We start from the raw sequence: 26,498 nt of genomic DNA, 5'->3' as shown, positions 1-26,498 counted from the left end.
AAAAGTAAGGTAAGATGAAGACACTTCTAGGAAAACAAAAACGGGAGACTTTATCATCAGAAGACCCACAATAAAGAAAATAATAAAGAGATTCCTCAGGCAGAAGAAAAATGATTCCAGATGAAGCTCAGAGAGACAGAAGGATTAAGAGACTAGGAAGAGCAAAGATGTAGTGAAAACTAAATGAACGCTAACTGCATAAAGTAATTAGAATATGTTATAGCACAGTGGTCCCCAAACTTTTTAACACCAGGGACCATTTTCATGGAAGACAATTTTTCCACAGACTGGAGTTGTGGGTGGGGATGCTTTCAGAATGATTCAAGCACATTACATTTATTGTGCAATCCAACCTGTCTGCTAACAATAATCTGTATTTGCAGCTGCTCCCCAGTGCTAGCATCACCACCTCAGATCCACCTCAGATCATCAGGCATTAGATTCTCATAAGGAGCTGGAACCTAGATCCCTCGCATGCGCAGTTTAGGATAGGGCACGTGCTCCTATGAGAATCTAATGCTGCCGCTGATCTGACTGGAGGTGGAGCTTATGCAATGACACAGGTGATGAGGAGCAGCTGTAAATACAGATGAAGTTTCACTCACTCACCCACCGCTCACCTCCTGCTGTGTGGCCCAGTTCCTAACAGGCCACTGACCAGTATCAATCCACAGCCCAGGAGCTAGGGACCACAGGACTACACTGTCAGCTCTTCTGGGTCTCTCCCTTGCCAATTCACCCTGCAGATTTTGGGACTTGTCAGCTTTCATAATCATGCGAACCAATTCCCCCAACTTCCTTTTTCTTTTCTTTTTTCTTTTTTTTTTTTTTGAGACAGGGTCTCACTCTGTGGCCTGGGCTAGAGTGCAGTGGTATCATCATAGTTCACTGCAACCTCAAACTTCTGGGCTCAAGCAATCCTCCTGCCTCAGCCTCCTGAGTAGCTGGGACTACAGGCATACATCACCACGCTCAGCTAATTTTTCTATTTTTTTGTAAAAACAGGGTCTTGCTCTTGCTCAGGCTGGTCTCAAACTCCTGAGCTCAATCCTCCTGCCTCAGCCTCCCAAAGTGCTGGGATTACAGATGTGAGCCACTGTGCCCAGCCCAATTTCTTATTTCTCACACACACACACACACGCAATTGGTCCTGTTTCTCTGGAGAACCCTGACTAATACAATGGTCCTTCCAATAAAAGGTGCTAGGTCCACTGGATATCCACATGGCAAAAAATAAATCTTGAGCCCTTCTTCACATCAAACATAAAAATCAACTTCAGATGGATTGTAAATTTAAATATCAATGCCAAAACAATAAAGTTTCCAGAAGTTAACCTAGGAGGATATCTGTATTGCCTTAGGATAGGTGAAGATTTCTCATCAGATCACAAAAGCTCTCACCATAAATAAAACATTGATGTGTTTGGCCACATTAAAATTAATAACAACTGTCCGGGCATGGTGGCTCATGCCTGTAATCCTAGCACTCTGGGAGGCCGAGGCAGGAGGATCATTTCAGCTCAGGAGTTCAAGACCAGCCTGAGCAAGAGCAAGACCTCGTCTCTACTAAAGAAATAGAAAGAAATTAGCTGGACAACTAAAAATACAGGTGGAAAAAATTAGCCTGGCATGGTGGCACATGCCTGTAGTCCCAGCTACTCGGGAGGCTGAGGCAGGAGGATTGCTTGAGCCCAGGAGTTTGAGGTTGCTGTGAACTAGGCTGATGCCATGGCACTCACTCTAGCCTGGGCAACAGAGTGAGACTCTGTCTCAAAAAAATAAAATTAAATTAATAACAACTGTGGAAGCCCCTCCCAGCATTCTGCTCTGTCGAAGGAGGGTGTGAGCACTCGCTTCAGAGAGAGATCTGTCATGTGAAAAGGAAACAGCTAAGCAAAATCCCTGGGTGCTGCCAATTCCTGGTCACCCATTTGGAGACACAAGTTCCCCACTAACAACCCAGTCACACTAGCCACTGAGCCACTCGTGTGTGTTTACCCTAAACCTTTCCAGTAACCACAGGCAACCCTGGGTTGTACCGCTCACATGACACCACTATACTTAAAATTGCTTCCATAGGCACTTCCAATATCTGTGTTCCCATGGTCCAGGGCAGCCTATAAAAAGGAAGGAAGACGGCTCAGCTCCCAGAAGGAGGCCAGCGCTAGCGAGTTCCCAGCCTTCTCACTCTGCTCACACTTGGCTGCCTGACCAGCGTCATGAGGGGCCTCGCAGCTGCTCTCCTCGTCCTCCTCTGCACCATGGCCCTCTGCTCCTGTGCCCAGGGTGAGTCTGTCGTCCGTGTGCCTTTGACGGTTGCTCCCTGGCCAGAAGTCAGACCACATCTCCCAGTGCCGTGGCCTGAGAACCCCCATGTGAAATGAGGGAACCTCGAACGGGGTTTCAAACTGACATCATTGTTTTCTTTAGAGGATTCAAAAGGAGCCTCTTGATCTAGGCTGCAGGATGGAGTCGGGAGAGATTTTACCCTACTTTTGATTATCGAAGTCTAATCCATTGGGTTATTAGCACGAGGTAGAATTCCAGTCTGTTTAGTTCCCACTGGTGCTGGTAAGTTTTAGAATTATCTCAGTGGTCTCCCAGAGTTCAACCCCTTGGGTGACTTATAAGAGATGGCCTTACTTTTCTCAGCTATCTTATGATTTAATAGATGAGGGAAAAAATCTCCCCAAAGAGAGTTAGGAGAAGGGAGTAGACTATTCAGAGAGTTTGGTTCCCTGTAGAGTAAGATAAAGACCAAAATGCTGAGACAAAACCAAAGACAAGACTAGGGAAATGAATGCGAAATAAACCAACAAACAAAACCAACAAGCCAAGTTATTTCCAGTTATCTTTTCCCCCAAGACTCAACTATGAGCTATGCTGTCTCTCTCCGCTCCTTCTGACCCTTTCAGACTTGCCTGTTCTTAGCAACTCTTTGTCCTGTTCCTTCAGACAGCGTCAGCGCAGCCACCTGCTGCTTCTCTTTCACTTCTCGGCAGATACCCCGCAAATCTGTGGTCGCCTATCATAAGACCAGTGACAAGTGCCCCACACCTGGCATCATGTAAGTATCAATCTCCTGACCATCCCAAGAGACACAAGACTCATGTGGCTGGGGGAGGCGGGGGGTCACTGCCTGCAGGAATCAGATCTGGGAGAAGCTTGCAAGTGCACCAGCTGGCGGACAAGGACCCATCCCAGGAGGGCTCAGCCCTCTGCGGTCCTATGTACGTGCAGGGCACTGAGAGAGGCCACTGGGCTGTCCCCTGACATGGGCTGTGGCCTGCAGGGAGTGAGGGAGGACCTGCCGAGGCGTAGAGGGAAGAGAGGAGAGAAAGAGATAGCAGAAAGGGGAAGTGGCCCAAGGGAGTCCTTGTAACTCACTCAGAGAAGGACTGAGGGCCCCTGAGATTTGGGGGATGATTTATTGATAAAGTGGACTAGCTTGAGCTGCCCACAGGAATGAAGATGCGGGGCCCACAGGTGGTCAAGAATGTCCTTACTCATTCTCTGTGCAATGTGTCTGTCCTCTGCACAGCTTTGTCACAAAAAGGGGCCTGCAAATCTGTGCCAATCCCAGCAATGCCTGGGTCCGGGACTACATCAGGGACCTGGAGCAGAACTCCTGAGTGGTCAAGAAGAAACCAGTTGAAGGTGTGGGCAGATTGGGAAACGTCCCTGCAACCCCAGAAATCCTTTCTCCTCTGGGTACCTCCCCTCCCCACTAACCACATGCTGAAATCTTTCTTAACTTTAACTTAGTGAAGCTACTTAAATATTGTAAATCACTTTACCCACTTGATGTTTCCTCTGAGAAATCATGTGACATCCTCTTGTCCCTAACCCCCTTCCCACCCGATCATACAGTGGTGGACTCGAGTTCAGGTGCTGGTGAATGATTGTGCTCCTCTCTCTAGGTAGAGTTCTGACCAAATCCACCAACAGATGCTTACTGAGTTTTTATGAGCCCCTTACTCTGTTAATAAAGTCAGAATAATAAAGATTCTTTTTGCTTTCTAAAGTAAACCTTGGATTTCTGGCTATTCTTTTGTTTTTGTTTTCCTGACAAACCACATCCATTGGTTGGAGGGAATGTTTAGGGGCATCCAAATAGGAAGGGAAAGCAAGAGAGAGGATAAATGTCATTAAAGTGACACCAGACTTTGCACCAGGGACACATTCCTCATGGTCTGATAAAGAAGCAAAGTACTAAAAACAAACACACATTTATATGCACCAAGGAAATCTACCACTTGAATGAACACCAAAGCAAGACATTCTTTCATGCACATTTATGCATTTTCATAAATTTAGCTTTCTTAAGAATAAAGACTAGAAGTTTTTGAAGACTTACTATGAACCACAGCCTACCCTAAAAGATTTATATGCATTGTCCAGTCTTCAAAATATCAGTGTTGTATATACTCTGAGGATCCCCATTTGCCATATGAGGAAACAGAGTTTCAGAGCATTTAGGAAACTTGCTTAGGATCAGACATTTAGTAATGCTGGAATCAAACCTACAGAGCAGAGCAAGTCCACACTCTTAATCAGCCATGAGGAGAGCATCTCTTAATGTGTCATGTCCCACAGGAAACAGATTTTGCAGAAATACACAATTTCCTGATAAGAGAGAGCCTCCTCTGAGCAAACAAGAGCCAACCTCTAAGCAATGGCAAGATGGCTCAGGCTTCCAATACCTTCCGGCACAGGACTTGATTCACAGGAAATCCATTCTTCCTTGGCAAGCCAGTGTGACAAAGGCTCTCTACTCAGCCACTTATCTCCAACTGTTTTCTCCCCTTTGCCAGTAGGCTGGCAGCATGTCAACATGTCTGCTACCTAAGTAGAAATCCCAACTTGAGAATGAATAGGAAAGTCTTCTTTGTCTCTTTGCAGACAAATTATTATACGTGATTCTTTATCCAAAATAAAGCCCCTCTCTTGGCTCCATGGGATGGAGGAGAGACAGCAGTTTATACTAGGGTCAATTGTTCTCTCCCTCCCACACCTCCTAATCATTGCTTATAAAGACTGGAGTAATTGAGAGGTCAAGAGTAGGGAAGCTGGGATGTGTCCTACTCTCTCCAAGGACTATTCACCCTGGAAAATGTATCTACTCCCAATTGTTAGAATAATTGCAACATGAAAAGACCTCTCAACATCTTACATTACTATACAGAGAATTTCAGGAAGATAGAGGGCAATTTTAGTGCCAAATTCTCAAGAGAAAAGGGGAAGAAATATGTATTGATGAAGTTTTAACTCCAGAATAGTGTCACTTAAATAAGGACCCCAGAATAGCTCCACTTCATTCCCCACAATTTTGGGGAAAAAAATTATTGGCAGAAGAGGAATATCCTTCATATATAAATAAGAAACAAATGAGGAAAATACAAACACATACTAAACACTTATGGATATTAAGCAAACATTGCACATTTACAAGAAATTAAAATGTTCTCTTTCCCTATACTCCTTCTATGAAAAAGAAAAATAAATTTCACCTGGACTAAATCAGGTAGCCTTTAGAATAAAAATGGCAGGTAATCTGGCACTTTGGTCTGTACTAACTGGGATGGGTACATGGAAAAACGAAAGAAAGGAAATGTGATTGCAGTAAGAGTACCGTTCCTGGTAATGTCAAACCAAGTAATTTGGACAAAATTGAAGACAGCTAAAGAAGCAAACTAAACATTTTTTTTTATTTCAGAATTTTACAGGGGTACACAAGATTTGGTTATATAATTTGCTTTTCTACAGTTTGAGTCAAAGTTGTAAGTGTGCCCATCAGGTGTGAATTTAGCCATCTCCTACTCCCCACTCCCATCCACTTGATTTCCCTTTAGTTTTATTTCCATATGTGCACATAAGAGTTGATCAGTTAGTTCCAATTTAACATCAAGTACATGTGGTGTTTGTTTTTCCATTCTTGTGATACTTCATTTAGAAGAACGGTCTCCAGTTCCATCCAGATTGTTACATAAGAAACTAGATCACCAGTTTTTTAATGGCTGAGTAGTGCTCCATGGTATACATATACCACATTTTATTAATCCACTCATGAATTGATGGCCACTTGGGTTGTTTCCACATCTTTGCAATTGTGAATTGTGCTGCCGTAAACATTCGAATGCAAGTATCATTTTTATAGAATGTTTTTTTTCCTTTGGGTAAATACCCAATAGTAGGATTGCTGGATCTAATGGTAGTTCTACTTTTAGTTCTTTGAGGAATCTCTATACATTCCACAGAGGTTGTACTAGTTTGCAGTCCCACCAGCAGTGTATAAGTGTACCTTTCTCTCCACATCCTCACTAGCACCTGTTGTTTTGGGACTTTTTGATAAAAGCCATCTCACTGGAGATAAATAATATCTCACTGTGGTTTTGACTTGCATTTCCCTGATGATAAGAGATGTTGAACACTTTTTTCATATGTTTTTTTGGCCATTAGTCTATCTTCTTTTGAAAAGTTTCTGTTCATGTCTTTTGCCCACTTTTTAATGGCAGTTGTTTGATTTTTTTTCTTGGTGATTTGCTTGAGTTCTTTGTAGATTCTGGTTATTAGCTCTTTATTGGATGTATAGCATGCAAATATTTTCTCCCATTCTGTAGGTTGTCTATTTGCTCTATTGATTATGTCCTTGGTTGTGCAGAAGCTTTTTAATTTGATCAGGTCCCATTTATTTATTTTTGTTGTTTCTGTGATCGCTTTGAGGGTCTTCTGGATAAATTCTTTGCCTAGACTGATGTCTATAAGAGTTTTTCCGACATTTGCTTCTAGAATTTTTATGGTTTCATGCCTTAGATTTAAGTCTGTTATCAAGGTTGCACACTATCACCATTTCTATTCAACATAGTGCTGGAAGTCCTAGCCAGAGCAATCAGACAAGAGAAGGAAATCAAAGGCATCCAAATGGGGGCAGAAGAAGTCAAACTACCACTCTTCACTGATAATATGGTCTTATATCTGGATTCTGCCAAGAGGCTACTGGAATTGATAAATAAATTCAGCAAAATCTCAGGTCACAAAATCAGCGTACATAAATATAGTAGCATTAATATATGCCAACAACAGTCAAACTGTGAACCAAATCAAAGACTCAATACCCTTCACAACAGTAACAAGGAAAATAAAATACCTGCCAATATATTTAACTTAGAAGGTGAAAGACCTCTACAGGGAGAACTATGAAACACTGAGGAAGGAAATAGCAGAGAACATAAACAGATGGAAAGCATATCATGCTCATGGATTGGCAGAATCAACATTGTTAAAATGTCTGTAGTGCCCAAAGTGATCTACAGATTCAATGCAGTCCCTGTTAAAATACCAAAATCATTTTTTGCAGATCTAGAAAAAATAATTCTATGTTTCATATGGAACCAAAGAAGACTCCATATAACCAGAGCAACCTTAAGCAAAAAGAACAAATTGGGAGGCATCAATTTACTAGACTTCAAGCTATACTACAAGGCTATAGTCACCAAAACAGCATGGTACTGGCACAAGAATAGAAACAGACACCAATGGATCAGAACAGAGAACCCAGATATAAAACCATCCTCATATAGCCATCTGATCTTTGATAAAGCAGACAAAAACATACACTGGGGAAAAGAATCCCTATTCAATAAGTGGTGCTGGGAAAATTGGATAGCCACATGTATTAACAGAAGACTGAAACAGGATCCACACCTCTCACAACTCACAAAGAATGTCATTCTAAATGACCTGTGGGACAAAGATGAAATCACAGAGGAAATTACAAAATATTTTTAACTGAATGATGAAAACATGTCATATAAAACACTGTGGCATTTTGAAGATAAAGCAGCACTCAGAAGAGAATTTATAGTTTCCAATTCTTGTATTTGAAAAGAAGAAAGGTGTGAAATGAATAAAGCTTCAAACTTAAGAGGCTAGGAAAGGTGAGCAAGTCAAACTCAAAGGAAGTAGAAGGAAGAAAATAGTAAGACTGGTAATCGATGAAGCAGAAAACAGACCAAAAAAAGAGAAAATCAGCAAAGTCAAAAATTGGTCATCTGTGAAGACTGATAAAATTGATAAACCCTTGCTGATTTCCCAGGAGATCCTTCAGAAATTTGCTATTAGAGACCAGCAGCTAATGCTCTCAGCCTGGTGCATGGACATGTGGCCCTCCTGGGGAAAGAAAGAGACATGGAACAGAGCACATCCCACAGGCACAGACAGGTGGGTGGGGGCAACCTGGGAGGCCCAGTCCCCTGGGCCCCCATCAGGTGTGCAGGACACAGGGATAGGTCCCTGGGATGTTTTTCCGTATAGACCTAGAGCCCACAGGAAGCAGAGGAAGAGCTACCTCCGTGCAGAAGAGAGGAAAGGAAAGGCTAGCAGAGGGAAGTGGACCTGAAAAGGACCCCATGAGCCATTAAAAAAAAACTAGGTTTTGGAATTTAGGGGAATATTACTGGGTCTGAAAATAGACTGACTCTGAGATCTGAGCAGAGAGAGACCAGAGAGGCTACAGACATTCTGCTGCCAAATAATATATTTCTCCCTCTTGCCATTGCTTCTTCCACCACGTAAGAGACAGGAAAGGTCCGTGCCACCCCCAGTAAGATGTGGGTCCAGGAATATATCAGCAACTGGAATTGAACCCCTGAGTGGTCTGGACTCAGCAAGGAAAGTGCTAGGGATGTGAGCAGATTGGGCACAGGGACCCGAAACAGGCAACAGTCCCTGTGACCTCAGAAACTGCTTCCAGACATACTCTGGGCTCTCTTTATTTTAAATGTATGTATGCTATCTCATTGTGGGAATTCCTTGTTGATTGTTAACTGTGTCACTTAGTAAGTGTTCTGAGGAGCCACGTGGCCTTTTGCCACCCCCCACCCTTTTCCCTTCAGTGGCAGAGACTGACTCATTTCTGGGGCTGCGTGAGCTGGTTCTAAGGCAGATGGTGTAAGAAATTAATCAAACCAGCACATATTACCCAGTTCTGGGTTCTGGCTTTGAAAATAATACAGTTTTCATTGTTTCCTTCCTTCCTCCCTTCCTTGCTCCCTCTCTGTCTCCCTGTATCCCTGTCTACCTCCAAATTTAATTAATATGAAATTTGAGAAGTATTAATACGAGAGAGGATGTGGAGCAACTGATATGCACACACTGCTGCAGGGAGTGTGAATTTGTCCTCCTGTTTTGGAAAATCCTGTTGCCATCTTGTGTGGCAAAGGTGTGCCTGGCCAGGGACCGGGTGCTCCCACTGCTAGGTGCAGCCCACAGCCACTCTTGCGGGCACACACTAGGAAACGTGCGCAAGGAGCCTCAGCAACAGTGTCGGCATTAACACAAATAAAAGGGAGCAAATGGAAACTAAATCATGGCATATTCACCCACTGAAATATTACCAGGAATAAAAGCAAAGCACATACACTACAGTGACACATAGTAATATGGCTGAATCTCAGGAGCATGATGTTGCAAGAGGAAAAAAGCTTAGGAGAATATATATAATGATTTCATTTATATAAAGTTCAAAAAATATACAAAGCTGAAAATATATTAAGATTCAAATATATGTGGTGAAACTATATGAAAAGCAAGAGTGTAGTATTAACACAAACAATATTCAGGACAGAGACCACTCTAAGGAAGACGGGACCACACGGGGTGGTGGGTACGGGGATGCCTGCAGTATTGTTACCCTTTATTCTTAATCCATATTTTATGTCTACTATCAAATCAAAATAATTATAAAACTATAAAAACCGGGTTCTAGAAAAGAACATTAATATGGCCCCAATCCTTGTTTAGTTGTATGTGTATAATACACACAATGATTATGTATACAAACATGACTGGAAAATTATACATCAAAATATTAATGGTAAGAAGTCAGACTTTTTTCTCTTCTTTAATGTTCTTAAAAATTCTGTTAAAAGTCATGCATTATTTTTGTTAGAAATTATTTTAAATTACATATGAGAATTTTATAATGAGATGAAGCTGTTCACAATATGTCGAACCATGGGATATGAAATTATTATGTTTTTGGTATAATCCAAGCTAGAAGAATGTATAGAGAAAAATGATGATGATACATCTAAATATGTTATCATGGGATGACAGGGGATTTTTGATGATGTCTTTTTGCTTAAGTATTTTCTAAATTTCTTCAGTGTTGCTTTCCAAGTAATGAATGATGGTGAAAGCACTGGTTTGGTTTGAGGAAGTGCCAAAGGCCTACTGTTTGCTTAAACTCAGAGGAGACCCTGTGCATCTCGTTCATGGCTGGATCTCCAGTCTTCAATTCATAGTGCATATTCCATAAATATTTTCAGAATAAAAGAATGTGTAAATGAGTGAATTCATGAATGAAAAATGAGTGTCAACCGAACAGGTAGGAGAGAGAGAGCAGAACACTTGGTCTCCAATTTTTATTTGTTCCTTCTCTGTCCACTACAGGCTAGAGAGGGCACAATGTCCACAGATAGGAAGAAATCAAAGGCCAAGATGGGTGACATTTCAGTCCCTTGGCTTGGATGAAGTCCTTGCTAGCAGCTGAGACAATGCACCGTAGAGACTGACGATTGTTGCAGATTCTTGGGAAGCAGAGAAGCTGTGGAATATTGAAGACTGAGCAAACAGCAACCAGCTTCCCAAACAGAGATGGGGAAAGAAGGTAGATTCTGTGAACTTCAGAGTGGCCAGTGTAGGGGGAGATAACCTTGGCTTGATCTTTTCTGCCAAAGTGTCAGGAAGTAACACACTTCCACATACCTTACTGTGCTTGACTAACTTTAAACATTTATTATACTAAGAGCCCCCTACCCTCTCTTCCTTTGTGTCTTCACAACACCCCTTAGCCAGTCGGGTAAGAACAAGATCGTGGGGTCGAAATCCCGGCCAATAGGATGAGACACAGCGGTAGCTCTGTGTTAGGGATAAAAAGTGAGAAAGCCCCTGTAGCGCGCTGGCTGCTCTGACTGCCGCAGGGCGCCCTTCTGATCCGGAGTAAAGGTTTTGCCTTGCCCAATTTGCAGTGTCTGACTACTTTCTTAACAACACCGCGGGTCATTTCTAACACTAGTACCCTGTGTTCTGGGCAAGATGTTACATATACCTATGCAATTCTTATTTTTTTTTTTTAAAAAAAAAACCCTTTGTTGGCACTTTAAAAAGGAAGTGGTCACTGCAAGTCAGCATGGGCGCAAGTCAGGGTGACTCAAGCTGGACCAATCCCACTTCCTTCTCTGGAAGCCAGGGACATCTGGGGAAGGGTGGGATGGAGAGAGCTGTCGATGAAGGGTCTGAATTTCAGTGTTTAACAAAAATGCTCTGAGATCAGCCATGGAAACAGAACTCAGAGCACTAATATACAATGCATCGTGCCACTGTTGTACGTGCCAGTGTGCAAAAATGAAAATGACTTTGCTGAACCTTTGTGCCTTAGTCCTCCCCTGCCCCCTCGCCCGCTCCAGCCCTTCTCCTCTGAATAGAGGAAGCAGGGCAGTCAACAAGGCTGCAGCTCTGGGAGGAGGGCCCGTGTTGCTGACCGAAGCACGGGAGACAAGACTCGGTGCCATCGGTGACTTAGACTTGGGAGCCCAGGACTTGGCATAGAGACCCAAGTGATCATTCGATTCAGCTTCTTCCATCCTCCTGCCCATGCGGGGCCCCCACAGCCCCCACATTGGATTTTCTGACCAAGGAGACAGAGGCCCCTGTGTGCCACCCTCCCTATCCTGCGCACGGCCAGCAAGCCCGCAGCCAGCAGGAGAACGACAGCCACCAGGCGGCGTCTCTGAGCTCATGAGGAAGGAGGAGAGACACCGCTCCCCACTCATGCCCTTGATTTGCAGGAGAAAGCAGGCAGCAGCTGGCACCCTCTCCGTCCACCTCTAGTGGGGACAGTGAAGTCCAAGTGGGGAGGAATCCACGGTCTTCTCTTTCTTGCTTCCCCTGACGCAACTGACAATGTTCCTGTCACACCCACCCACCTGCTGTCCAGGGGGCAGCAGCGCAGGGCCCCCCAGGAGCACGAGCCCCACCCGCCTTGTCACCACCTGCAGTCCTACGAGGATGGGACGGTGGCGGGACGGGGGCCAGCTGTGAAGGGCCAGACACAAAGCGCCTGGACAGCGGACCTCATCTGCGGTGGCTCAGCGACCCTGCAGTCGCCTGTTCTGTCCCGCCCTCAGGGAACCAAGCCCAGTCCCCCGTCAGCATCTTTGTCCTTGCTGTTCCCTCTCCTCCAACACACCTCCCCCGACCTGTGCAAGTCCTTCCTAACACGCACCCCAGCTGAAACGACATCTCCCCAGATGGGCTCCCCCGACCACCATAGCAGGCCACGCCCCCACGCGGTCACCTGGCCCATTCTCCTCCTGGCCTCCGCCTCAACCTCCCGCCCGGTTTGCCGACTCCCCGCTGGAACCTGAGCACAAGCAGGGGCCTCAGCTGCCTTGTCTGCCTCGGTGTCGCCAGGGCCTAGAGAGCACCTGGCACAGAGTAGCAGCTCAATGACCATGTACTGAACGAATCCGCCCAGCCTCGAGGAAGGCCTGGATACACACACATAGGGAAGCCATTTATTTAAATGGCTCCATTTATTTAAATCGTTTGTGTTACACATTCCTCTCAGTAACCGTATGAAGCTTTAAAAGCTTAATTAATGTCTCAAAGGTTCCCATAGCTTGTAAGTGGTAGATTCCAGGACTAGAAACCACCACTCTGACTAGATTAAAAGCTCCTGCTCTTTCCATTTGAAGAGGTTTTTTTAAAAAAAAAAAAAAAAAAAAAATTGAGCAGAACATTTTCTTTGCAAACTTTACTTGGAACCCCATTATATAAACCTGATAAAAACAGAGGTGCTTCAATCAAAACCACAATGAGATATCACCGCATACCCATTAGGAAGGCTACTATGCCAAAACCAGAAACTAACAAGTGCTGGCGAGGATGTGGAAAAATTGGAACCCTTATGCACTGTTGTGGGAATGTAGAATGGCGCAGCCCCTGTGGAAAACAATATGGTGGTTCCTCAAAAAATTAAACATTGAATTACCATATGATCCAGCAATTTCACTTCTGGCTATATAAGTCAAAGAATTGAAAACAGGGTCTTAAAGAGATATTTGTACCTTCATGTTCACAGCAGCCAAGAGGTAGAAGCAACCCACATATTCCTTGATGGAGGAAGAGACAAACAAAATGTGGTGTAAAATGGAATGTTATTCAGCCTTAAAGAGGAAGGAAATCCTGACACATGCTACAACATGAATGAACCCTGCAGACATTATGCTACATGAAATAAGCCAGTCAGAAAAAAATAAATACCATATGATTCCACTTATATGAAATACCTAAAGTAGTCAAAATCATGGAAACAGAAAGTAGAATGATGGGGGTAGATGTAGGGCAGCCACGTCTGCCCAACCTCACCATGGGGCGACTGACTCACCCCTGTTAGTTCTGAAGGTCTCACATCCCAGGAAACCCCTGGGTCCCAGGAAACCCAGGATAGTTGGTCTCCCTGCCTCCCAGCACCAAAGCTTTGTGGGGTCCCTGTGCAGGGACCCTGTGGCACAAATTCAAAGGTGACAAGATACAATTGTATTCTTGGGAATTGTGTTCTGGAGCCCAGACCCTCTCATGGCTCTGTGACTGATGCCCTGTAGGGGTTGTGCCAGTGGGCACTGCCTCTGAGTCAGCTTCAGGGAAGGGAGTGGATGACGACACCTGTAGACTGGCCTAGCCACCACCCTGTGACTCTTTAGGCTTTATGGCCCTCAAAGCCTAAAATATTTACCCTCTAGGACAAAGAGTGCCTATGCTGGTATGCAAATGTCCCTGGGCAACTGATATCTAAACTCTAGATTTTTCTCTACCCAGCAAGGCCAATCCAAAAAACTCCCATTAGTACTTGACCAGTGCTTCTCCCCAACTACTCCCCAATTTCCTGTGAATTTGTAAAGCAACTTAGGAGCACAATATCTCTCCTGGAGCACTCTCCGTGGTGCATGCAGGGGTCCCTGGCCCAGGAGTGCCTCCCCATGGGATGAGGTGAGCTTGGGGAACCGCTATAAGTTTCTCCTCCATAAACCTAGCTTTGTGCCTGCATAGTGTGTTGCTGGGGGTATGTTTTCCCACCCTGTCACTCAACAATAAAGGAGGAAGAAAGAAATGAGTAAGTGGATAAATGACCTGCAGGTGGCTCTAGTCCTTCACCAGCGAGTCATCAAATGGGAACAAATTTGGAATTTTATTGAAGGTTTTAGACTACTTTCTGCTTTATGGAAGCTTTTAATAAATCTATATTATTTGGGGAAAGTAGTACAAACTAAAATTTTTATTATTATTTTCTTTTGATATTATTTTATTGCATTACTTATAGGGGTAGGTAACTGTTTGCTTTTTCTGATATTTTGACAGGCTCTTATTAACCGTCCAGGAATTTGTATTCAAAGATCTTTTTGCAAAGAGAAAGAATGCTGGGGTCGGGTTGGAAATTAATGGCATGTTCAGTTCAGGATGGCAGATGGAACTCCCATATGTCGCTCTCTTCCTGTCCAACCCCTATTAAAATATAATGAAAAAGAACTAAAGGCAAGGAGTGCATGGCAGGGGGCAAAATCTGCCCTCTAGAGTTTCCATCATATTTCTGGAAGATGGAAAACGAATGGAGTGCTATGAACAGACCGAACTGCACTGGACAGTTAAGCAATTGTAGGGTAATCAGAAATTGACATTTCCTAATTGTAGGGCAGATTAAGGAATTTATATTTCTATCCTAAATGTAATGGTATGCAATTGAATTGTTTTAAACCAGGGATCACTCAGCAGAGAAAGAACTATTAATTGCCAATATAATTTCAAAATTGCCTTTTGTTCATCTTGATATTTTGATTCAAAATTTCTATATTAATAAAGTTCCAATAAAAATATGGGAAAGATCAATTCCCCTTTCCTACTTGGTATTGAGAAAAAATTATTTTAGAAAGGTCAAAGAAAATACACCATGCATTGCTTCATCCATATACTTCAGATTGAACCATTTCTAGAAAGCAAACATTAGTGTAAGGCCCAAACAGAACCTGCATTTGTTCAGAACATAGTCTCCAGTGATGTTGCAGAGGGAATGATGAGGTGGCCTCTTCATCATCTGGGGATTGCTTTATTGAATCACTGATTCACCAACTCCCAGCTATTCAGGCATTCAACTGTTATTTACTGAGAACCTACAAAGCTCCTGATACAGCACCCAGGAATGTGGGGGTAGGGAGGGAGAAAGAGAGGGAGAGTGTGAGATTATGTGTGTGTGTGCATGTGCACTACACAGTATCTTCACTCAGGGAGTCTTCCTTGCCTGTTTAACTTTGGTGCAATTTTTTACTTTCACAGCTGCAAGTCCCCATGGTGGGATTGGGTAGGACAAAGGCATCTGCTGATAGTTGCTTTCAGGTGGATCTTCATAACTCCTGTGCACTTGTCACTTGCTATCCTTGCCTGCCTCTGGAGCCCAGAGCCATCACTGCTGCTTCCTCCCATTCATGTCCTTCCCAGGACAATTTCTAATTGTCCTACAATTCCTTAATCTGTCCAGGGCAGTGTGGCCCCAGACTTTCTCTCCTGCCCTTTCTTGCACCATGCACACTTTCCAACCAACCAGTTTTCAGTTCCCAAAATTCACCAGACTTTTTCTTGTCTCAGAGCCTTCCAACAAGCTGTTTCCTATTAAAGGATGATTGTTTTTAAACGGTTAAAATCAGGCCAAGTGTGGCCACTCATTCCTGTAATCCCAGCACTTTGGGAGACTGAGGCGGTAAGATCACTTGAGGCCAAGAATTTGAGACCAACCTGGACAACATAGAGAGACCCCCATCTCTACAAAAGTGTGTGTGGCATGCACCTGTAGTTCCAGCTACTCAGGAGGCTGAGGAGGGAGGATCACTTGAGCTCAGGAGTTTGAGGTTGCAGTGAGCTATGACTGTGCCTCTGTACTCCAGCCTGGGTGACAGAGTGAGACCCCGTCTCTAAAAAAAAAAAAGTTAAAATTATGATTCTTATATGAATATTTAAAAATATGTGTCAAAGACTTTAACTCATTTAATTAACGAGATAAACAGTAAGATGTTACAACAAGTTCAGAGGTGAATTCAGCAAAATATAATATTGTTTATAGACAATCCAAAGGATTCCACTAAAAAACAACTAGAACAGATAAATGGATTCAGCAAGGATATAGGATCAATATGCAAAAATCAATTGTATTTCTACACAATAGCAATGAACACTCTAAAATGAAATTAAGAAAACAATTGCACATGTAATAGCATCAAAGAGAATAAATACTTAGGAATAAATTTAACAAAAGAAACACAATACTTGTTCACTGAAAACTATAAAACATCATTGAAACAAATTGAAGAACTAGATAAATGAAAGATATCCCATGTTGATGAATTAGAAGACAATATTAAGATGGCAGTACTCCCTCAATTGATCTACAGATTCAACGCAATTGCTATTAAAATCCCAGTGAGCTTTTATTGCAGAAATTGACAAGAGCAGATCATAAAATTCATACAGAAATGCAAGAGACCAAGAAGAACAGAAAAAAAAAAACCTTAAGAAAGAAGAACAAAGTTGGAACATTTATATTTCTTGATTTCACAACTTAGTACCAAGCTACAGCAATCAAGATATTATGATAGGGGCATAAGGATAAACACATTGATCAATAGAACAGAATTGAAAACCCAGAAATAAGCACTTACACTTATTTATAGCCAGTGATTTTTAACAAGGATGCCAAGACAATTCAATGGGGGAGGAATATGCTTCTTAGCAAATGGTGCTGGAACAACTGGATACCCATTTGCGAAAGAATGAAGCTAAACCCATCTTTACACCATACACAAAAATTAACTCAATGGAGACTTCAAACAACACACGTTTATTAGTAATCAGGAAAGCTGAAATAAGTTTATGAACAGATGAAAATTTGGTCAATATCCACAAGGCAATAATTAATTGTATCCCACCAGACAAAATTCCCTTGCATTTCTACAGATAAGAATTATTTGCACTGTTATAAGTTTTCTATAATTCACAAGGTCCTAAAATAATACAAGGATGATGAAAGGCACAAGCTCTTTTATAATCAGATAATCCAGAAGGGTGCCTTAGAATGGACACCAGTGATCTTATTTTTTTGGTGGGGGTGGAGAGAGTTCATTTCAAAATCTTTCACAATTTTTCTCAACATTCCTCTTGGAGGGCTCTCCCCCTACTCGGTCCCTAGCAAACCTCACTCTGCAGACCTCAGTTGAAATGGCCGTTCCTAAGGGAGGCCTTCCCTGCCTCCCAAACCCAATTTAGGATTTCCTGTTGTTATTTTACAGGCCATCCTGGGCGTTTCCTTCAGATCACTTATTACAGTTTGTAATTTGAGATTTGTTTGTGTGGTTATTTCTCTACTACCTAGCTATCATGGGAACACATCTCCATTTTGCTCACCATTTATATTTCCATTGTCTTGCCCTGGGCTTTAGTAGGCACTCAATAACTATGTATCAATTTCATCAATCAATCCACCCACAAATCAACAAACTGATGATGAATTCTACCCCAGCACCTGGTGGCCGGCATCATCTGTGAATCACAATTTGAGGGGAGAAAGTCAGTTTTCAGTTTGGGCTTCACCCTAAATTTTATCTTATGGACAGTTTAATATCTGATTCATAAAAGAAGAGCTTATATACTTTTCTTAAAGATTTTAAATTTGATATGTTTAATTTTATTATTAATAGAGAAGGGAAGTTCGATTCTCCTGATATTTTGATTGGATCTTTTTCTCCATAGGGAATTTCAGGTCAAGTTATTTATATGGGGGAAGAAAAGGCTATTGATGCAACTAAAATTAGCCTTTTTCTTTTATTTTTTTTTAATAATTTTTTTTTACCTAGAGCCACACCCAAGAAGCCTGGAGCAAGTAGACTCCTAAAATTAGTCTTAAAAACAAAGGAAACTGTATACAAATATTCATTGCAACTTTACTTGTAATAGTCCAAAACTGGAAACAATCCAATCATCCTCAGTGGGTGAATGCTTAAATAGACTCTGGTATATCCATACTATGGAATACTACTCAGCCCTAAAAAAAATAACAAGCTATTCATACACACAACAACTTGGGTGGATCCCAAGGGCTTAATGCTGAGTGAATAAAAGCCAGTATGAAAGATCACATATCATATGATTCCATTTATGTATTAGTATAAAAATGTAGGAGAAGATATGGTGGAGTTGTATTCTGATTATGGTGGTGGCTGCACAGATCCACACATGTGACAAAACTCATAGAGCTATACAGCCAAAATAAATGCATGTAAAAACTGGTAAAATTTTAACAAGGCCTGTTTTGTTAATAATATTGTACTACTGTCAATTTCCTAGTTTTGGTTATTGTACTAAAGTTTTATAAGATGTTATCATTGGGGGAAGTTGGGTGAAATTTGCACACAAACTATACTATTTTTCAATTTGTATGTGAATCTAAAGTTATTTTAAAATAAATAATTAAAGTAAAAAACAAAAGATTATTTTATTTTATTTTTAATTTACTAGCATGATTTTTCTTTTCGAGACAGGATCTCACTCTATCACCCAGGCTAGAGTGCAATAGTGGCATCATCATAGCTCTCACTGCAACCTCAATCTCCTGGGCTCAAGCAATCCTACCTCAGCCTCCCGAGTTGCTGGGACTAGAAGCATGCATCACCACGCCCACCTAATTTTTCTTACTTTTCCTCGAGACAGGGTCTCACTAAGTTTCCCAGGCTGGTCTCGAACTCCTGGCCTCAAGCAATCCTCCCACCTCCCCTCTCAAAGCACCACAATTACAGGCATGAGCCACTGCACCTGGCCAAATTTTATTTTGAAAAATTCTTTTCATATATTCATGGGGTCCAAGTATCATTCTGCTACATTGATGTATTGTGGTGAAGTCAGGGCAAAAGATTCTTCGTGCTCTGAAAAAATTATTTCTCTCATCACTCTTGTAAGTTAAACTGTTTTATGGTCTTCAAAATCAACAGTTGGAGTAATAAAGTTGTATACTTTAATATCAGACAATTTCTAAGCATTAACTCTTTATGTAAGATTCTTGAGGGTGCCCTGAGACCAGGATAGAAGCAGTGATCAAAGTGGAACCACCTGTGGGCTGTCAGAGACAGAACGGGCTAGTATTTGGGCTCCTCTGTCCTTGGAAACCCAAGGAGAGAAGCTCTCAAGGAAGGACAAAGGGGCTTGCTACATAGGAAATAATAATCTTAAAAACAATAGCTATCATTTGTTCTCCTCTGCGGCTTTGGCAAATTACCTAACTTCTCTAGACCTTGGTTTGCTTATCTGTAAAATGGAGATAACACCTACCTCACAGGTTTGTTTTGAGGATTAAATTAGTTACTACATATATTTATACTCTAACAACACTCCCTGGCACGTAATAAATGCTAATGAAAATGTTATCCTTTCCAAGTACTGTGTTTGGTGCTTTACATACATCACTTCTAATCATCACAACTACCTTCCCAGGGAGAAATCATCAACCTCCTTTTTACAGGTGTGCAAACTCATTCAGAGGTTAAATGACACCTGCAGCTAAATGAGTTAGTAATGTTAGTGCAGAAGGTAAGTTTTGGGCTTTGGCATTGACATCCTGGTTACTGATTCTGTCTTTAATTTTTTTATATTTGGTTCATTGTGAATTGTGGGGGCAGGAATTTTGATTTAATATTTCATTAAAATATTATTTATCTTGATTACTGAGTTTCTTGGTGTCCCCTTAAGTTTTATACCCAAGGCTAGTGCCTCACATATCACAGCCTGGTCCCAACCTGCCCATGTTTAGGACTTATGGTCACTATTGTGAAAATAATTACTGTTGTATCAAGAAGAACAAGATGTAAAGGACAATCACAGGCTTTAGAGTCAGGCAAACTTGGGTTCCAGCCACTGACCTCAAGGGGTGAAAAAAAAAACAAGCAAGGCCTGGCAAGGAGGGGAAGGGCTGGTATTTTCCAGGGAAGGGGCAGACTTCTGAGTACCTGCCAGGTGTGCAGACAGAGGGGCTGGCACATTCTGGCCTGGGCTGAGCCTGAAGGGAGATGGGGCAGCTGGTTCCAGTGGGCAGAGAGGGGCCAAGTCTGGGGGAGAAAAGAAGGAGGGGAGCGCTCCCTGAAAGGATCACATGACTCACCGAGGAGTATGCTGGCTCAGGCGTGTCTGGGTCCTGGTGGATAGGGAGCAACCCCTCAGAAAGATGACTTCCGCTATACCAGAAGCTTCCAGGATTCTGCAAGGAAGGTAGGAACCTGAATGGAGGTTCAACTCCTAATCCTCAGCGTCATCATGCAAAGGGTGAAACACACCTGTGTCACCTCCACAGTGCCTGGATCCACGGTGATGCGTTGACCTGGAGCAGGACTCAGTGCAAATCAATGCACAGGGCCCCTTGTGCAAAAATCGTTAATTTCAAAACAATGACAGCAGAGCATGAAAGCAAGAGCAGGGCCCCGTGTGACTGCAGAGGTCACATGCTCATGCCGCCAACCCCGATCTGGAGCTCAAGGCACAGTAACCACACTGCAGCAGGGGCATCCCTGTTCAGGATGCAGGGAGAGCCGGAGCCCCAGGCTCCTACCGCATCCCCTCACCTCTGCTAGGCCCTGGAATTTCCCCGCCCTGAATTTAACCCCAGGCCCACTTTCTCTCAGCTGTCACTCATTGTGCTGAATTCTGGTCTTTTCCGAAGCTTTGCCCGGCCTCCCAGCGCTCTGGGGGCCCGAGGAGGCCATGGTGCTCCAGGCCTCAGTGTAGATTTGCTATAAGAGCCTTGGAGGAAACACAGGGGTCTGTTCCATGGAAACTACACTGGGCATATCAGCAACTTGAGTGGCTTCTTTGGGTCCCTGACAGTCAGGATCTCAGACAGGAAGGAGGCAAGAATCAGAACCCCGAGCAGGTAACAAGAAAGAGTCTAGGAGTGGGGAATGGAAGATCCTTTGAGTCTCAAGTGACAGAAACCTCCCTCGAAATGCCCTAGAGAAAACCAAACATAGTTTCTAGACTCACATATGCAGAGAGAATGGCAGGGGCGCAGCGCAGGGAAAACCAGTCCCAGGGCAAGCAACTCCACGGGATTATCACGTCAGCTTCATTTGCTCTTGGCAGGTGGACCAAGACACAGCTGCCCTCACAGAGCCTTCGCCTCCTGAGGGAACTGCTGCTCTTCCCTTCATTATAATCTGAAAAGTCCTGCGGACAGACCCCGATTATCTGACTAGGGGTTGGGTTCCTACCTATGGCCAAAGGGCAGACACTGTGATTGGCAAGACTCCCCTGTCCCCCACAGAACCTGATAGCTACATGGGCAGAGCAGTCCCGTCTGAGAAGGGACCATCTTTCCAGAAGAAAGGAGAGTGCTGGAAAAAGCAAACACATGCCCCCTACTTAAAAAAAAAAAAAAAAGCCTCTTGATCAGGCATTGTTCTAAAGTACTGATAACCATGCTCAATGTTAATTGCACTCTTGAGCATTTACCCTAGAGAAAGGCAGACTTACATTCACACAAAAAGCAGTTCATGAATGCTAATGGCAGCTTTATTTGTAACAGCCCAAAACTGGAAACACCCTGATGTTCTTCAGTGGATAAATGATTAAGCAAACTGTGGTACATCAACACCATGGAACACTACGCAGCAACAAAAAGAATCAACTATTGATAAAAACCTGAATGAATCTCCAGAGGATTATACTGAGTGGAAAAAAGCCAGTCCTAAAAAGCGACATACTATATGACTCCATTTATATGACATTCTTGTAATGACAAAATTATAGAAATGGAAAACAGATTAGTGGTTGCCAGGAATTGAGGAAGGGGTGCCGTAGGAGGGTGGTGGCTGTGGCTAGAAAAGGGTTACAGGAGGAGTCCTTGGGGTGAAGGAACTGTTCTGTATCCTAATTATAGCAATGTCAATGTCCTCTACTATACCCTACTGTAGTTTTGCAAGATGTTACCATTGGGAAAAACTGGTGTCAAAGTCAAAATATACAGGCAAATTTAGAGAAATTTCAAATGTTTTATTTGGGAAGCAAGAATTGCAATCTGGGTCATACACACTGGTCTTCAGTGTGTCCAAAGAACAAAGAGAAGGTTAAAGGTTTTCTTAAAAAGAGAAATATTAGGTATTGCTCTTTGAGAAAGTTCACTGGCACTAGTACAGTCTTGGGGAACTGGCAAGTTCTGAGTGGTGAGTGGCGGCCATGGGTAAAAGTAGCCTTAGAGTTGCAGCAGGTTGTTTCAGTAGCTATTAGATAAACCTGGGGTCAGGTTTCAGCAGCCGGGCTTGCAGAGAGTTACATTCTTGAAGCAATGTTACATACTCTCCATGCGTTTTTCTTCTGGCCTCTCAGCTCTGTTTTAGTTGGGTATGATAAGAACCACCCAACTGAATGATCAATTCAACTTTTATACTGAGTAAAGGGTACACTGCATGGGATCTCTCTGTAATAATTTCTTACAATTGCATGTGAATTTGTAAACGGCTCCATAAGCAAGAAAATGGTTTTTTTTAAATAGCATTTTTAGTTCCCTTACGTTTCAAATGAGTTTTCAGTGTTCACACTGTGCTAGAGCTGGCTGCTCTAAGTGGCTTTGAATTGGTGATACTGTAGACAGTGAGTTTTGTCTCAGCACCGGTCACTTAGCAACAGCAGTTTCAAAGTAGGCAGAAAAGAAAATAGCTCTGGGTAAGATCTGATGACCAAAACTTTGTAACTTCCTGCTGTACGGATGCATTTCTTTTCAGTTTCTTTCCTAGAAATCGCAGAATCTCCTTGTACCCACAAGATAACTACAATGCCTCACACCACTTGTTGTCCAGAGAAGACAAGATAAGCGACACCCCACCAGACACCATGCCAAGGACCCACTGAGCGGCTTATTCCCCACATCCCACCTGCACACGAGGCTGAAAGAATGATCAATATTAACCCCTAGCTCATTATACTACTAAAATCCCCACCCTGGGAGGGACTTATCCACCATTTTTTTATCACGGGATGTATGTACTAGCATGATTTCTTACTGCCCTTGGATGCATCCCAACATGTAATGATACTCACTCCCCTCATGCATTATTCATTTCACCTGCAGAAAAAACCCCTGACCCTGTTGTTCAGGGAGGCAGAATTGAGGCTGTCCATACCTCCCACCTCCCAGTCCATGCATCTTCTGCAATAAATTCTTTCTTCTTTGACAATCCTCGTCTCAGTGACTGGCTTTTGTGCAATGAGCAACAGTGAACCCCCCTTGTGGGGTCGTTAACAAATCTACAATTACCTCAAAATAAAAAATTTAATTTAAAAATGTTAATGACCATGCTTATCTACACATTATTTGTCCACTATAGACATACCCAAAATATGCATCAAATTTTATCATTTCCATGACTGTGTCTTAAATGGTGACCTCTAGTATCAGACAGATCTTGGTTCGAATCCCAGCTCTGCCCTCTACTAAGCTGTGTGGGCACACAGCAAATACTAGCAAATTCCTTCGCTGCTCTATGTCTCCATAGCCTCATCTGGAAAAAGAGTTGATGATTGTGTCTCTTTCACAGGACTGTAGTTAGGACTTACTTATAAAATACTTGTAAAACTCATAAAACAGTAAGTAGCCCATGTCTCACTACAACTATTTACTATTCCTATTATTTGCACCTGCATGTGACTGGAATCGTCTTCATCTTTTCTCTGCCTTTTGAAGCAGTGTACAGTCTCTGTCCAATTTCGAAGACCGAGGTCAAAGGCTATCCTTTCCATAAATTTTTCTCATCATCCCAATCCAAAGGGATCTATCTTGTCCTCCTCTAAAATCCTCACTGGACACAAAGGCTCCACAGCTCTGGGTGGCAGAACTTCCTCAGTCCTCTATCTCTACGCTAAGTACAACAAAGCATCTTTACTACTATTTACGTTGTCCTTCTGTAACAAATACCTAGTTTAATTAAAGGCAACAAGCCTCTTCTTGTATTAGGAACTATTGCTTTTGCTTTCAGCAAACTTAAAAAGAAAATAAATCCATCCTCATGGCCCAAAGAGAGGATTATCAGTTAGCTTTTGCTGCATAACAAATCACCCCAAAACTCAGTGGCTTAAAACAGCAAACCTCTATTATTCTCACAATTCTGTGGGCTGGATGGATAGTTCTCATCTGAGCCAGCTCAGCTAGGGTTTGATGGTCTAGGATGACCTCTCAGCTGGGGCAGCTTTCTCTCCGTGTGGTCTCTCCTCCTTTGGGAGGTTAGCCTGGGCTGGCACACATGGTGGTACAAAGGTTTCCAGCAGCAAAATAGTGCAAGTCTCAAGGCACCAGCACTTTTCAAGTCTCTCTTTTCATCACATTTTTAATTGTCTCACTGGCCAAGGAGAGTCACGTAGCCAAGACCAGACTCAGTAGGGGAAGGGACTTCCCAAGGGCATGCACAGTGGTTGGTAGGAATTATTGCACCCATTTTTGCAAACAATCTACTAAAGAAGAGGATAAGTTAAAGAATTAAACCAAGACCTAATTTCAAATAGTTAGTTTGAGTTAGGAGAAATGTTTGGTGCAAAATTGAAACCTCTTTGACTTGGTATCACCAAAGACAAATATAGTGGCTGGCATACAGGAACTGTCAGAACATATTTAAGGGACCCCATCTCTTTGCAACCCCAGAGTGGTTTCAATTGCATGGCATAGAATAGACTTTTCCCATGGGCTCCTTTAAGGGGATAGTGTTTGGATTTGTTTTGTTTCTCTAAGGAGGGTCTGGGTCCAGTCTTACAGATATCAGGCAAAACAAGAAGATGAGTTGGCAGGCTCTGTTATTGCTTGTATTATTTAAGAGGAAAGATTCTCTCATGCAATAGACCCTTTAAGATTATGCACAGGGAAGAAGTGCGCATGATTACTGCCAATCACAGATATGTATGGAAAGGACTGATAAGGACATACGGGAGATGGTGTAGCCCAGGGACTCTCCTCACCAGCCACACTGTCTCTTTGGGTCATGGTCAGGCTTGCCCCTAGCATTTACAGGGCCCAAGGCAAGTGTCCAAAAGGATGCTCCCATGTCAGGTGTGCCAATATTTTAAACTTATAAATGAAGCTAACAAATTTAAGAGTAAAATGAATTGCTCAATATTGCAACCATGTGCCACTATTGTATATACAGTGCTCCCCCCTTATCCATGGGGATACATTTTGAGACCCCCAGTAGATGCCTGAAACCTCAGATAATACTGAACCCTGTACTAACATGAATTTCTTTTTGTTTTCCTCCTTCCTTCCTTCTTCCTTTCTTTCCTTCCTTCCTTCCTTCCTTCCTTCCTTCCTTCCTTCCTTCCTTCCTTCCTTTCCTTCCTTTCCTTCCTTTCCTTCCTCTCTTTTTCTTTTTTTTGACAGGGTCTCACTCTGTTGCCAGGGCTGGAGTGCAGTACTGGCATCATCACAGCTCACTGCAACCTCAAGCCATCCTCTTGCCTCAGCCTCCTGAGTAGCTGGGACTACGGGTGTGCACCACCATACTGGGCTAATTTTTCTATTCTTTGTAGAGATGGGGTCTCAATGTGTTGCTCAGGCTGGTCTTGAACTCCTGGGCTCAAGCAATCCTCCCACCTCAGTTTCCCAGAGTGCTAGGATTACAGGTGTGAGTCACTGTGACTGGTTTCTTATTTATTCTGTACAATTCCATGGATAGAAGATTTTTTTCTTACGATAGATCTTAGCAACTTCAGTGTACAATTTTTCTTCTTTCCTTATGAAGTTGAGAACTTTCACCTTTTCACTCAAAGGAAGCACTTTCCAGTTCTCTTTGGGTTATCCAAATTGATGGCATCACTACTCTTGCACTTTGGGGCTATTATTAAGGGGAAAAAAAAAGAGTTACTACAATATAAGCACAGTCCACGTGATAACCAAGACAGTTACTAAGTGACTAACAGGTGGGTAGCATGTACAGGGTGGATATGCTGGACAAAGGTTCCAGGTGGGTTGCGGATGGTGTGAGATTTCATCATGCCACGCAGAACAGGGCACAATTTAAAACGTGAACTGTTTATTTCTGAAATTTTCCATTTAATATTTTGGGGCTGTGGTTGACTTCGGGCAAGGGAAACCACGGAAAGGGGAACTGCAGATAATGGGGGACTCCCATGTTGCAATCATGCTATCTGAGAGGAAGAACTGGCAAGTTAATCGGCTTATCTTTCCAAGCTTCTAAACATTTCTGTTGCCCAACTCCTCCCCGCAGCCCAGAGGAGAGTCTGTCCCCAGTGGCAGCAGTGGCAGCCCCCGCAGACCCACAGCATCGGCACTCAGGTGTGTTTCACTCAGAGGACACAGGGCAGAAGAGGTGGAGAAGCATTTTTCCTTAGGGCAGGAAGAGTGTTCATCACAGCAG

At 42.9% G+C, this 26,498-nt stretch overlaps 1 protein-coding gene across 1 annotated transcript; it reads left to right on the top strand.

Moving 5' to 3' along the window:
- Positions 1–2,107: 2,107 nt before the first annotated feature.
- On the top strand, positions 2,108–4,029 carry LOC123620356 (C-C motif chemokine 18-like). Its single transcript, XM_045525518.1, has 3 exons — positions 2,108–2,286; positions 2,956–3,067; positions 3,542–4,029. The coding sequence occupies exons 1-3, from the start codon at positions 2,220–2,222 to the stop codon at positions 3,630–3,632; spliced, it is 270 nt and encodes an 89-aa protein (XP_045381474.1). The 5' UTR covers positions 2,108–2,219; the 3' UTR covers positions 3,633–4,029.
- The last annotated feature ends 22,469 nt before the right edge of the window (positions 4,030–26,498 follow it).

Source organism: Lemur catta, chromosome 15 (assembly GCF_020740605.2).
Source record: "Lemur catta isolate mLemCat1 chromosome 15, mLemCat1.pri, whole genome shotgun sequence".
In the NCBI taxonomy this organism is placed as follows: Eukaryota; Metazoa; Chordata; class Mammalia; order Primates; family Lemuridae; genus Lemur; species Lemur catta.
This window is presented reverse-complemented; position numbering and strand designations above follow the sequence as displayed.